Source organism: Felis catus, chromosome B3, assembly GCF_018350175.1.
Source record: "Felis catus isolate Fca126 chromosome B3, F.catus_Fca126_mat1.0, whole genome shotgun sequence".
Classification (NCBI taxonomy): Eukaryota; Metazoa; Chordata; class Mammalia; order Carnivora; family Felidae; genus Felis; species Felis catus.
This window is the reverse complement of record NC_058373.1, coordinates 60,640,793-60,656,237: the sequence shown is the minus strand read 5'-3', so window position 1 is coordinate 60,656,237 and position 15,445 is coordinate 60,640,793. Positions and strand designations below refer to the sequence as shown.

Below are 15,445 nucleotides of genomic sequence, written 5' to 3'. Positions count from 1 at the left end.
GCTCAGAGCCTGGATCCTGCTTCAGATTCTGTGTCTCCCTCTCTCTTTCTCTGCCCGTCTCCTGCTAGTACTATCTCTCTCTCTCAAAAATAAACATTAAAAAAAGTTTTTAAAGTAATAAAGTACACAATTTAGTGGCTTTTAGTATTTTAATAATGCTGTGCAGCTATAATCACTAATTCCAAAACATTTCTGTCACCTCCAAAACAAGCCCTGTACCTATCAGTAGTTAGTCCTTTCCCTTTTTCCCCCTTCCTCTGGCAGTCACTAATCTACTTCTTGTCTCTATGGATTTGCCTATTCTGGACATTTCACATAAGTGACATCATACTATACGGGTCTTTTGTATCTGGTTTTGTTAATTGAATGATGCTTCCAAGACTCATACGTGTTGTAGCATGTAGCATTCCTTCTTACGGCTGAATGATATTCCATTATGTGAACATTTGGGGTTTTTCTGCTTTTTGACTGTTAGCAATAATGCTGCTTTAAGCACTTAATGTACAAGTTTTCATGTGGATGTGCATTATCATTTCTCTCTAAAGTACCTAGGAATAGATTTGCTGGGTCATATGTAATTCAGTGCTTAACTTACTGAAGGCTAAGTTATTCTTGTCCTGCATTGTTAAATGATACTTTTTTTCCTCCCCTCCATTAGGTACCAGAATTATAGCAGGGTAGGATATCATTGATAATACCTGACTCTACATTTTTAAAAATATCAACTTTGATCTAAAACAGTGGTTTTCAGGGGCACCTGGATGGCTCAGTCAGTTAAGCATCTGACTCTTGACTCAGTTTCAGCTCAGGTCATGATCTTGCGGTTTTGTGAGTTTGAACCCCATGTTGGGTTCGGTGCTGATGGTGCAGAGCCTGCTTGGGATTCTCTCTCTTCGCCGTCTCTCTCTAAATAAATAAATAAACTTAAAAAAATAAAATAAAAAATAGTGGTTTTCAGCCTTGACTGCACATTGGAGTCACCTGGGAAGGTTTAAAATCTACTGGCTCTCACCCCCCAGAGATTCTGATTCAAATAGTCTGGGGTGTAGCTTGGGCCTCTAGGTGATGAATGTAGCCAAGACTGGGAACCACTGTTGTAACATGTGCGCTAATCCTGGAGTTAGACTTGCTATTTGAAAAGGGAAAAGCAGGGACTTCATATATATGCATTTCTTTGGGCAAAGCTGCTACACATTTGAATGAGTTGACAATATATCTATTTTCCTCTTTTTAATATATGTAACAGCACATCCTCTGCATCGGTCCACCTAGATTTGAATCTGGCTCTTTGTGACCTTGCAAAAGTTGCTTAACCTCACTGTTCCTTAAGTTCCTACATCTGTAAAATGTGGAATTAAATAGTATTTGCTATGGACTAAATGTTTGTCTTCCTACCAAAATTCATAGGTTGAAATCCTAATTCCTGGTGTGATGGTATTTAAATGGGTCTTCTGGGAGGTGCTTAAGCCATGAAGGTGGATCCCTCATGAATGGGATTAGTGCCTTAGAAAAGAGGCTCTGGAGAGCTCCCTAGCCCCTTCCACCATGTAAGGCATTAGGTTTGTACCAGAAAGAGGGCCCTCATGAAAATATGACCAGTGCTGGCATGTTGAGCTTAGTCAGACTTATAGCCTACAGAACTATAAGAAATAAATTTCTGTTGTTAATAAATCGAGTCTATGTTGTTGTTGTTTTTTATAGCAGCCTAGATGGATTAAGAGAGTATTGTAAGGATTAAAGGAATGTGTGTGTGTATATCTATAATGCACATATGTATTTTATTTCTTAGTATAGTGTCTTGCATGTATAATGGTTTATAAGTATTAACTTGTAGTTGTTACTCTGAATCTTCTCAATCCTCTACTATCTAGATTTACAAAATGGTGAGTAAAGATTATTAAAAGTTAGCTGCCATTAAAAAAAAAAAACTTCTGTATATGTTGGATACTTTCATAATAATTCATAATAAAAAGTTGATTAGCATAATGACCTTCATGTATTATTCACCCAGCTTCAACAGTTGTGGCCAATCTTGTTTCCTCTGTACTCCCAGCCATTTCCCCACCTTTGAATTATTTTAAAGCACATTCTACAGATTACCTATTAAATGGCTTCTAATTTTATACATTTTCTTTGAATCCCTGAGGATTCTCATTGTTGGTAGGAAGGTTAGAGAAGGAGAATACACTGGAGGTGAGGGGCCATGACAGGAGTTTGGCTGTATTCCAGGATGAAGTTGTAAATTCTCTGTTCCAGCTAAGTTCTCTGCCTCTTTGTGAACTCTGCGTTATCCACCTCTTAGTATTTTGCCGTGAAAGTACTAAGAACTTATTCAGAGCTCATTAGAACCCATTTCTGCCCCCTAATGTGAATGAAGTATGGTTCCCAGCCAAACTTTAGCAAGGGCCTTTACTCTAAATATCTGTGAGCAGAATGTTTTGGACAATCGTTTTGTATCATTTCTATACCTTTGTGGTTTGGACAATCGGTCTGTATCGTTTCTATACCTCTGTATCATTTCTATACCTTTATATTATCTGTAAATGGATGGAAATGTTTCCACAAATACATTTACTGTGAATATGTACCAACAGAAGATTTCTCTCAAGAGAGGCTAAGAATTGATCATTATGCTTATGAAATGTGGTCTAAAATTAATTCCTTGTCTTTGTTTTCACCAGTCTTATAAGTCTGTTTTCTTGATTGTCATAAGCTATCATATTTGTGATGAAAATAAATGAATGAAATTTAAAAGTAGTGTAACTACAATGCAGATCATTTGGTAAATTGGGAAAAAAAGAAAAATCACTCAATTTTACCACCACAGCCGTTAGTTATATTTTGATGATTTCCTGCTAGACTTTTTTATACCCATATTCTTTGTCTCAGTAGTTATAGCAAGTATTTGACTTTTTTAAGTCTTACTTTGTTCAGTTTATATAATAACCTTCAACATTTTGTGTAGTTTTGTGTTTGCTTGGCCTTAGCCAAAAAAAAAAAAAAAAAAAACACATTTCAGGGCAGTTTTTAATTTTTTAGACATGCAAACTATATATATATTTGTCTAGATAAGTACCTATCATCCGGAAGCTTGGTTTAATTTAAACCTGTTTAATATCTGTCTTGACATGTGCAGACTCATGACTGGCCTGAAAATAGTTCAGATACATAGCTCATACAGTATTATCAACTTCAATATTCAAATGTAGCCTCAAAGATGGAACAATTAATATTTAGTAGCTATTTTCAATTGCATTTACATTAATGTCACTTATATTTAACATTGTTTGGCTTTTCTTTTGCCTATGTCTTTCTGCTTCCCTAATAATATTAAAATAATGACTCACACTTGAATACCAGCCATGCATCAGGCACCAATAATAAGCACTTTGTATGGATCACCTTTTTTTAATCCTCACAAAAAGAGCCTGTTATCTCTATTTTACAAATGCAGAAACCAAGTCTTAATAGATTTAGCTGACTTGCCCGAGGTTATACAACAAATACATTTTGGGGCCAGAATTTGAATGCTGGAGTTCCTATGCTAGCCTGCTATGAACAGAAATTTCCACTTGATATAAATACATTGATTATCAAACTATGCCAAAAAGAACCACAAATTTTATCATACAATAATAAACTATATGGGTGTAACTTGTAGAGCAACTTATATTGTGATTAAGAAGGAATAAGTCATGAAGCTAACTTGGTAGAATATTTTAATGCAAAATCTTTGCTTTCCAGTATAAAATGAATTATTATATAAAATCACTGGTATATTATTCTTAGCAGGACACTGAAATGGGTGGTGATTTAAAGTGTTGTGTGTGAGGTGCTTGGCTGGTTCAGTTGGAAGAGCATGCAACTCTTGATCTCAGCATTGTGGGTTTGAGCCCCAGGTTCGGTACAGAGATTACTTAAAAATAAAATCTTTAAAAATAATAGTAATGATAAAGTGCTGTACTTCCATTACTTCCTGATTACTTCCTGATTATTCTTCCTGATTACTTCCTGATTATATTTATTATATATTATATATATATACTTCCTGATTATATTATTACTTCCTGATTTTTATCGGTGAAGACATCGAACTCCTGTTGATTCAGTTCTAAGACTTTTTTCTTTATATCCCTTATTCCCAATAGTATTATTTTCAAAGTTAATGTAATTTCATTAAAAAAAAATTTTTTAATGTTTATTTTTGAGAGAGACAGAGCACAAGTGGGGGAGGGGCAGAGAGAGTTGGAGATACAGAATCCAAAGCAGCCACCAGGCTCTGAGCTGTCAGCACAGAGCCCCCCAACACAGGGCTCGAATTCCTGAACTGTGAGATCATGACCTGAGCTGAAGTTGCATTCTTTTTTTTTTTTTTTTTTAATTTTTTTTTCAACTTTTTTTTTTTTATTATTTTTGGGACAGAGAGAGACAGAGCATGAATGGGGGAGGGGCAGAGAGAGAGGGAGACACAGAATCAGAAGCAGGCTCCAGGCTCCGAGCCATCAGCCCAGAGCCTGATGCGGGGCTCGAACTCACGGACCGTGAGATCGTGACCTGGCTGAAGTCGGACGCTTAACCGACTGCGCCACCCAGGCGCCCCATGAAGTTGCATTCTTAACCAACTGAGCCACTCAGGCGCCCCTAAATTAATGTAATTTCAGATTCTTAATTATTTTAAAACAGCTGAAAACCATGATAACTTTTGTCTTTCTAGTTCTTTCTTTAATTTTGTTTTTAAGATTTTATTTTCAAGTAATCTCTGCACCCAACGTGGAACTCACATTTACAACCTCAAGATCAAAATTTGCATGCTCTACTGACTGAGCCAGCCAGGCACCCCAGTTCTTCCTTTAGTTTAACTGTTTTTGAGTCTGTTGAAGAATTTTTATGGTTTTATTATATGTATATTATGTATATTATATATTTATATTAAATTTAAGAATGAGCCATCGGGTAGGGTAGTTAGTCTATTTTCTGATATTCAACAGTTCTCATAACATCTGATGTTTGTTAAGGGAAGATGCATCCAACAGTAAGACTAGTTACCAGACCATGAACTATCTTTGGTTTCAGAGTATCCATACTTGAATAATAAGTCTGCTCAAAAAGAAAAGAAAAGAAAACAAAACAAAAAACAGGGCACCCAGGTGGCTCAGTGGATTGAGCGTCTGACTCTTGATTCTGACTCAGGTCATGATCCCCGGGTTGTGGGATTGAGCCCTGTGTTGGGCTCCTCGTTGAGTGTGGAGCCTACTTGAGATTCTCTCTCCCTCTGCCCCTTTCCCCCCTACTCCCCTCAGTCTTGCTCTCTCTCTCTCTCTCTCTCTCTCTCTCTCAAAAATAAAAATAATAAATCAGCTCTTTACTGGTTCAGTCACCCTGGGCAAATTACTGGAATCTTATTTTGCCCATCTATAAGGTGGCATAGTAAAGATAATGACGTATATATAAGTACTTAGTAGGGTACATGATATATACTAAGGTACTCAGTGAACATTTCTTCTTCCCCACTCCAAAGTTTATAAAAAGAAATTAAGGTAAACTAGGAGTCTTCTAGTAAGCCCAAATTAACCAAATTAAGGGAGATACAGTGTAAAAGTGCTAGGGAAACTCTTGCTTTTATCTTTCAAAGGGAGCATATACTACACTCAAAATTAGCATAGTATCTTAAGTTCCAGGAATATTGACAAAAATGACACATATTTAACCTGTTAGATTATATATAAGAAGACTAAGGTTTTTTTTTTTAATTAAAAAAATTTTTATGTTTTATTTTACATTTAAGAGAGAGACAGAGCACAAGCAGGGGAGAGGCAGAGAGAGAGGGAGCCACAATCTGAGTAGGCTCCAGGTTCCGAGCTGTCAGCACAGAGACGTGGGGCTCAAACTCACGGACCACAAGATCATGACGTAAGCCAAAGTCAGATGCTTAACTGACTGAGCCACCCAGGTACCCCGAAGACAAAGTTTAATGGGATATTTGTGTCAAGATACATTTCATTTTCCTTCCCCTCCCCCAGCTTTAATTTAAAAAACTTTTTTGTGTGTTTTATTTTTGAGACAAAGACGGTGTGAATGGGGGAGGGGCAGAGAGAGAGAGGGAGACACAGAATCTGAAGCAGGCTTCAGTCTCTGAGTTGTCAGTACAGAGCCCAACACAGGGCTTGAACTCAGGAATTGTGAGCTCATGACCTGAGTGGAAATTAGACGCTTAACCGACTGAGCCATTCAGTTGCCGCTCTAAGCACCCCCCCCCTTTTTTTTTTAAGTTTATTTTCTTATTTTGAGAGAGAGAGCAGGGAAGGGGCAGAGAGAGGGAGAGAGAATCCTAAGCAAGCTTTGCACTGTCAGCATGGACCCTGACATGGGGCTCAAATGCATGAACTGTGAGATCATGACTTGAGCTGAAAGCAAGAGTCAGTGGCTTAACTGACTGAGCCACTAGGCACTCCCTCTAATTCTCATTACTACAACATTCTGAGTAGTCTTTTCCTGACTCCATAAGGAAAAACTCCTGGAGATAATAATAAATATGAGTAAAGCTATATAACTAATTCTAGGTTGCACCCTGCCTGACGCTTCAGAGCAGTTTAGTAAAAGCTAATAAGAGCCTTGGAAGTATTGTTGCTTTGTCCTTCCCCTATAATTCTGCTTTGTCTCTTTTACTCCCTTTTACTGTAACCATGTGTTCAACACCCTCAAGAATCCAGAGTAGAGGTCTTAGGCAGCTGTGTTCTGATATCAGCTTGTCAAACGTGTGTGAGAACTTTACATAAGTCTGTTTCTTGTCTTGTGCGCCATCTGCTCAGGGGAGGAAAAAAAGAAATACTAGGCAGAACTTTGAGTTCACCAAAGGTTGTGTCTCTCAAAATGAGTCCATTGCCATGCCAGGAGTGATTCTTCATTTCTGCCTCCCAGCTGTATCTGCCTTCGTGTGTGTGTGTGTGTGTGTGTGTGTGTGTGTGTGTGTGTGTAATTAGAAGGAATCTTCTAGTTTGACAGAGGTCAGTTTTACATTCAAGCCTCTCCTTCAACCTATGTGTTTTGCCGATTTTCACTAGGATAGGAAGATAGCAAATAGGAGTAGAATTATGAAATTATACAATTTGAGAGATCTGGGCATCATATGCCCAAAATACATTCCTACCCATGGGACACTGTATTGGGAAACTTGACCAAGGATGTCACTTCCAGGCACTGCTTGATTAGCATGTATTACTTTTCATATCACTTTTTGTTCTATTGGGCATTGAGGAGGTATAGACAACTTTGGAGCATTCTGCCTGGTAAGAGCAGGCTTTGAAAGGTATCTTGTTGGGGCTCTGAAAGTAATGGAGAAATACGTTACCTGGGAAGGCAGACGAGGTATTATAGAAATGAAAGGTGTACAAAAATCTGAAGGTGAGAGATTACAAAAACAACTTTTCTTTTCATAATTGTAACTATAAAAGATTGACAGACGAGAAAACTGTAGCATGAACATATCTCTGATAAAGCTAAAGGGTCAAAGTAATAAAGCATGTGGTCCTATTTATGCTTCTACCTATGAATGAACAGTTCTTAATTCAAGAAAGACCTTGTATCTTGATTATATATCTTAGTACATGAACCTTTTGCCAGAACCAGAGTCCTACAGTGGCAAGCAAGATATGAAATTAAATCTGTAGCTTTTGCAGTAATACTTTTTATTACTAATAGTAATTAATAATCATTTTTTCATGAGCATTAAAGGCTTTAATAAAGGTTCAAAATCTTAATTAAACCTAAAACAGCCACGATAGGAGTTAATAAATAAATAAACAGGACTCCAAATGCAGTGCCTTTCTGTACTGAGAATATAATATTGTTTTTTGTTTTATGAGTGATGATTTCTACTAAAAGTGATGGTTAGTTATGGATGTGACTAAAAAGATTTGTGTGTGACTAGCAAGCCATTTCAGATCATACACTTGTAATGGCAATTTTTGCTTTGTGTTTCTAGTGGATAATTGCAGGCTTAGTGCTACTGGTATATGTAGCTTTGTTTCTAAAATCTACATAAATATTTTGAGAATGCACCTTGTTTTTCTGCTTATGTGTTCATTCAGCACACATTTGCTGGAGTACCAACTGTCAGATCCAATATATTAGGTGTTAGAGATTTAAAAAAAGAAAAACAAAAAAACACACACATATATATATAACAAAATCACTGTCTTCCAAGGATTTAGTCTAGTATATTCCTGGTTAACTAGGTTCCCTACCGGTCATTGAGTATTCTCCATGGCAGGGTGCCTCTCAACTTCAGCACTTTGACATTTGGGGCCAGTTAATCGTTTGTTGCAAAGGGCTGTCCCTAGGAGCATTATGGGATATTTAGCAGCATTCCTGGCCTCTACCTGTTAGATGCCAGTAACACTACCCACCCCCCTCAAACTCGACAATCATTACCCTTGTTCCCTGAGGGTAAATTCAGAACTTTATCTGTGTCACTGACACAGAGCTTTGGTAAAATTTGTTTTCAAAAATGTAATAACAGAAAAAAAATAACACAAAGCTAACAAATGTAATGAAAGGAAAACAACCTAGAGGTGTAACACAGTAGTTACTACTCCATATGACTTTTCAAAGAGGGATACACAACAGTAGTACTGAATAACACCTAGTAACTGTTTTGTGTTTAGTTTGAATGTCTATGAATCTTCTTTTTCTGAGTTATGAGTTACTAAATTACTATGTATAGGAGAAAGAATTTTTGCGTTTCTTAGGGGCTTCACTAAAACAAGAAACAATATAATTGGAAAGGGAGAATCCACTGTGAAAATCTGTTCTGAGTTCTACATTAACATTACCCTTTTCTTGTTAAGAATGAAAATAATTCATTTTCTCTAATTAGTGGCCTGGACAACTGGCACATGTCTAGAATGTTTCCTGTGTTCTTCAGGCACATGACTTTGAATTTTGTTACTTTATTAATGGAATACTACCTAACTTAGACTCTTCACCTTATTGCTTTTTCGTATTCAAATAATGTATGAAGAAAATTTTATAACCAAGAATTCATTTTAATAATCTTTTAAAGCTTGTCTTCTAGTATGTGGTCCTCAAAGTAGAGAGACCACTTTCCTCTTTGAAATAGCATTTCACTGGAAGTCCTGAAACCTGAGTTTCAGATTCTCCTCTGGTGCTAATTAGCATTTAACCAACTATTTATCCTTCCTTGGCCATCATTTCCTCACCTGTGATAGATAACTAGCTGGATAAAGATACAGATAGGTTATTTTATCCTGTTTTCCAGATAAGTATCCTGAATTCCATAAATCCATACTCTTTGCTCAAACTTTTTTATATCCTTATTATTACAGAATATCCACGTTTCAGTTTCTGTGCTTATCAAAAGTTTTAATTCATCATGGATAATCTGTCATCAGAAGAAATTCAGCTGAGAGCCCACCAGGTTACTGATGAGGTAAATATTTTACTTGGAATAAGTAATTTTCTTTTTTTTTTTTTATTTTTTAAAAATGTTTATTCATTTTTGAGAGACAGAGACAGAGCATGAGTTGGGGAAAGGAAGAGAGAGCAGGAGACACAGAATCCGCAGCACAGAGCCCTACGCAGGGCTCGAACTCAAGAACCATGAGGTCATGACCTGAGCCAAAGTCGGATGCTTAACCGACTGAGCCACCTGGGCACCCCAGCAATTCTCTTTCAGTTGAGGGATGAAAGGACCTTCTTAGAAGTCCATTTTGACCTCCCCGTCACTTTATGTCCAAGAATGCATTTGCCTCAGAATGCCATTGCTGGCCCCTTAGTTTTTCAGCTCACCAAAAGCTAAATAAATGAAAGCAGTTTGGGTTTTTTTGTTTTTTGTTTTTTTTTTAGATAGTCATTGTTTAACAATTACTTACAACAAAATACTCTAAATTAGAGGAATTGAAAACATTTAATTTAACAGAATTTCTGATGTCTGTGTTATATACCTTGATTTCTGCCTACATTAAACTTTTATAAATGCCATTAACTTTACCCTCCAAATTTTCTCTCATGTAGCACCTGGTAGGAAGAAAATAACTAAAATTATAGTGCTCAACTTTATGTTTTTGTTTTGTTTATTTTAAAGGGAAGGTTGGGTGGGCTGGCAGTATCTAAAAATAGAATAGCATCATGAATATATGATCAGGTTTTTCTTTCTTTTCTTTTTTTTTTTTTTTTTTTTTGGCTACATATTTTAGAATACTAAAACCCTATATTTTTCCCTAGTCTCTGGAAAGCACAAGGAGAATGCTGGGTTTAGCCATTGAGGTAAGAAAGAAACTTTAATCATTAAAGTTAAGTACAGAAATTGTATAAGAGGGATCTTGATAGCATAAGCTGGGATTTCTGTTAAGAGTCAGAAGGATATGGTATCAGTAAGCTTTATTATTTGAAACAGCAGTTGCTGAAATTGTCAAACCATACACTAATGGACCTTTTTTGTTTCTCCCATTGACAGTATTAGAATGTGATAAGGAAGATCAATTCACCATGAATTAGTGATTTAATTTTATTGGGGCATGGTGAATAGTTAAAGTTGGTTTGGGATATTAGTTTTCTCTGTAGCTTTAATCCTCTGAGAACTTAGGTTTCTAAATGATTATCTCTTGCTATTAGGCCTTGTAGTCTTTGTTTCTGTTGCTTTTGTTTTTTTAGTGCTATCAGCTTTTTTCCCTTCTTTTAGTCTCAGGATGCAGGAATCAAGACTATCACTATGCTGGATGAACAAGGGGGTGAGTTGCAGTCATTGGCAAAAACCCTTGATTTGACTTAGAATACCAGAAAGCCCTTTCAAATCAGCCATGTTGAAAATTAAGCCTTAGGGAGTGACTTCTCTGTGTAAGATAAAAGTGATAGGTTTACTTTTTTCTGAATTATGTCGTGTTAATTGCCTATTTGAGGTGGGGATGACAGTGCCCAATTGTATACCAAGTACTTGTCCAGTAGCAGGATTTATTGTGTGCATTTGTCATATGTACATTAGATACTATGATATTCTTGCATCCTTTTCAGAAATCAGGTTAAGACCTTAAATAGGTTTAGATTTGGGTGAGCTTGGAAATATTCTATTTGAGTTGCCCCTGAGAAATCTGGCCTAATTTTTTTTTTTCACTTTTGAAAGAGAGAAACAGGGTACAAGTGGGGAAGGGGCAGAGAGAGAGGGGGACACAGAATCTGAAGCAGGCTTCAGGCTCTGAGCTGTCAGCACAGAACCCGACACAGGGCTTGAACTTGTGAACTGTGAGATCATGACCTGAGCTGAAGTCGGACACTTAACTGAATGAGCCACCCAGGTGCCCCTCTGGCCTAGTTTTTATTAGACTTACAATAGCCCTCAGGTTTTGAACTTATCCAGAGATAAAACACTAGGGACCTGGTCTGGTCAAAGTATACTTTATTTGGTTTCAGGGGTGATCTCTAAAAACTCTCACATGCTCCTCTTACACAAATTTCTTTAGAACAAATCTTCCCACAGTAAGAGGCCACTGCCTCAAAATCAGTTTGTGAAGGATTGTTTTCATGTTGGACAATATGTAGTACTTTCTGGCACTGATACAGTCACTGGGATGATGGATTACTGGTGGATTCAAAATTGAGGTTTGCTATTCATAATAATAGTGTTTTCTGGTTGGTACTGGGACTGTAAAACAAAATGTAACTTCCCCACCTTATTCTTAGAACAACTAAACCGCATAGAAGAAGGCATGGACCAAATAAATAAAGACATGAGAGAGGCAGAGAAGACTTTAACAGAACTCAACAAGTGCTGTGGCCTTTGTGTCTGCCCATGTAATAGGTGAGTTGAGAAATCAAGATCTTTTTAAAATTAAAGTGAGAGCATCCCCACCCACCCCTCTGATAAGGTCAGAGGTGTGACTGGGCCTATATACGGAACTTTGTGAGATAAATTTAAGCCATTTTTCCTTCAGGCAGATCAACCTTTTCATGAAAATGGGCATGTTCACTAAAAACCATGGCCTAAATTTGGTCTTTTCTGGGATCAAGTCGCAATTTCATTTTTTAATAATGTATGAAATATAATGGAGGAAATTTACATCTGGATAATATATAGCAGGATGGAATTAGTGTCTTTTCCTCTCAAACAAAGAGTATTAACAAAATATATATTTTATGGTAGGCACATGAGGGATTGCCAAGGGAGGAAAGGATTTGGATCCTGTCTTCAAAAGACCTACCATGTGGTTAGATATATGAGGAAGAATAGCAGAGAAGTAAAAAATAAATAATAGTGCTAGATCACATGTCAGCTAACGCTAAGGGTACAGAACTGATCAAATTTGGTTTGGAGAAATCTTACAGGAGAGATCGGACTTGAGTTGGACTCTGAGTGTTAGAAGGATTTGGATGGACATGGAAGAACTAGGGGGCATTTCCTAATGTAAACAGAAATTATAGAGAAGCTTGACTTAGCTGCATGATTCATATAGAGTAGAAGTGAAAAATAAGACATAAGTAGGCAGACTGAGGGGTTGATGGATTGGAGTGGAATATATAACTGCACACTAGGGGACTAGTTAGGAACCTTTTATAATCTAGGCCTGTGAGGTGAGGCCTTGTTAATGAGATTAGAGAGAAAACTGTAAGTCAAAGGGAATTTATTTTAAAGCAATTGATTGTGTGTCAAACACAAGGAAAAATCAAAGAAGTCTGAAAATTTGAAGTCTCTAATAAACTAGGAGATGAAAAGTCTTCAAACTTTTTGTGTATGGTATATAAGATTATATTAGAAAGGGATCATTGTTTTTGGTCACTCCATTATGAATATTTAAATTCTCTACTTACTCTTTGGTAAACCAAATTCCATGGTGTTGACGAATATTCGAATATTCTATGTATTTCAACCAAGATGAGGTTTTACCTAAGGCAGTCAACCATTATCTTCCCTTCTGTTTGTTAACGAAACAACTTTGAACTTTACCCTTAGTTGAAATGACAGCGCCTGGAAATTGAATGACCACCCTTACTGCTGAGAGAATTCATAAACTTGAAGAGCTTATAAACATTAGTACTTCATCTAGTTGTCTCAGCATTTTTACTTCTCAAAGGAGTTAGGAATGGGGGAACTTTTGTTATATTGTCATACTTATAGATAATTTTTCATGTGACAGCATTCTTAGCCATTTCTACCAAAGAATATAGAATTGTTTATTGGTCAACTTTAGTGTTTTGGTCATAAGAAGTTAAGATTTGACAGTAGTTTTGTCCATTGGCTTTCTATTTTAAGACAAATCTGTTGACCTGTTTGGACCTTGTTTGACTCTCTGAAAGTGTATATTTAAATAACTATGACTTGACAGTCAGGGTTTAGCAGAGGGTTTAAGCAAACAAGTTAGAAATGCACTAAATGCATTAGAAATGCATTAATTTTTTTTAATGTTTATTTTCAAGAGAGAGAGACAGAGTGTAAGCTGGGGAGGGGCAGAGAGAGAGGGACACACAGAATCCGAAGTAAGCTCCAGGCTTTGAGCTGTCAGCACAGAGCCCAATGTGGGGCTCGAACCCACAGACCATGAATGAGATCATGACCTGAGCCGAAGTCCGATGCTTAACCGACTGAGCCACCCAGGTGCCCCATTTTTATCTAAACTCTTAACTATGGATTGTAAACTTGTGCTTTTCTCCTGTGTTCTGTGTATCCTTTTGAAAGTCCAGAGGAGAGGGGCGCCTGGGTGGCTCAGTTGGTTGAGTGTCCGACTTCGGCTCAGGTCATGATCTCACAGTTTGTGGGTTCGAGCCCCACATCAGGCTCTGTGCTGACTGCTTGCTCAGAGCCTGGAGCCTGCTTCAGATTCTGTGTCTCCTACTCTCTCTGCCCCTCCCCCGTTCACGCTTTGTCTCACTCTGTTTCTCAAAAATAAATAAATGTAAAAAAAAAAAAAAAGTCCAGAGGAGAAAAGTCTAATGAATTTCCTTGAGATTACCTATTAAGAGAAGAGCAAGAAGAAAGAAGACCTCCCTAGAATGTAGAGCAAAATCAGCTCTGAGTCTAGGGTTGGTAAACAGAAAGAGCAGTGAATCCTAAGATGATCTGATATAATAAGAAGGGAATGGAGCTATAGAAGTATTAATTATTAGTAAGTACTATCTCACTTTGTATATTTGAACCAAGCATAGGCAGGATTTTCTGGGACACTGGTGAGAGAGAAGGTAGAGTGTGGTCCTGAAGCTGTCTGCAGCCTCTCACCTCTGAGAACCCTTTCTCAGTAGGTCCAGAGAGGAAGGCACTTCTTGACAGATAAGAGTTAAGGTGCTCCTATAACAGAAGGATTTTTCCCTGAAGGGAAGAGAGTGATATTTTAGTTTAAAGATGTCCGATTTTAACTGCCTTCCTTGCACCTCTCTCTTCTTACAACATTAAATCCGTGGCCTCTATGGTATCTCTTGTCCTCAGCTCTGTCTACTATTATTCCTGCCAGTGTCTTGATCTTTCTAATTTTATCTGCTAATCTGGGTTTTAGTTAGGCTTATCATATAAATAGCCATAACATGAGCTTCTCAAAGGCGGACACAGGATCGTATAAGGCTAGTGGTAATTCTGGTAGTAATAAAAACTCAATACACAATCTCTTAATCTGCCACTCAGAAATCTGAAAAACTCCGAGAACCAAGTTTTTGGTTTGTTTTTTTTTTTCCTCATAATGTGGTGCCACAACCCATTAATTAGGCTATAAAATGTGATGTGAACTGAAACTGTTCATGATCTTTATCACACTTCATGTAAGTGTTAATTTGCTTCACTACAGAAATATCCAGGTATTTACTGATTATGTGGTACTGCTCAAAATGTCTCACATCCAAGGGTTTGGATAAGATTTGTGGGCCTTTTTTATTAATTTAGGCGCTTATTATTCTGAACACTTTAAATTTAATCCTAACAGTAACCTTAATATGAGATAGATTCTCTTCTTAGCACCATTTTACATATGGGGAAACAGAGGCACAAAAAACTTACATTAGAAATGGAAGAGCTGAGTTTCAAAACCAGCTACAGCCACAGCTTTTAACTGTATGCTACATTGCTTGACTTTGGCAAGAAAAGAATGAACTTGTTTGTTGTTGCCATTGTTAGATTTATTTCTATATAGAAAATGTATTGGATAGATTTGTTGTTTGAGATTTCTTTTGTTCAGTAGTATTCACTGAAACCAGGTCAGTAAACAAAAGAGACCTGGAAATAGCTTTACTTAACAGAACCCTGTATTAGAAGGGAATTTTAATTTTAGCTAATTTAAAGGACTACCAGGATTAAACTTTTAAAATCGTGAATAAGTGTCATTCTCTTAGCTTGCTACTATTTGAACTGTAGCACAGATAGCACAGATCTTTTAAAAGTTCTATTATCTTTGACAGTAACTTTGATAAGCTGTCATTCTTTTTTTTTTTTTTTTAATTTATTTTTGAGACAGAG

General features: G+C 37.0%; 1 protein-coding gene across 4 annotated transcripts in view; it reads left to right on the top strand.

Annotated features, from left to right (window-relative positions):
• Window positions 1–15,445, top strand: part of SNAP23 (synaptosome associated protein 23) — a 36,506-nt gene that overhangs the window by 9,215 nt on the left and 11,846 nt on the right. For all 4 annotated transcript variants that reach the window (XM_045059488.1, XM_045059487.1, XM_045059485.1 and 1 more), the window contains exons 2-5: window positions 9,345–9,448; window positions 10,243–10,284; window positions 10,700–10,748; window positions 11,695–11,812. In XM_045059488.1, coding sequence (XP_044915423.1) covers window positions 9,392–9,448; window positions 10,243–10,284; window positions 10,700–10,748; window positions 11,695–11,812 — 266 coding nt within the window. In that variant the 5' untranslated portion in view covers window positions 9,345–9,391. The remainder of the gene's footprint in view (window positions 1–9,344; window positions 9,449–10,242; window positions 10,285–10,699; window positions 10,749–11,694; window positions 11,813–15,445) is intronic.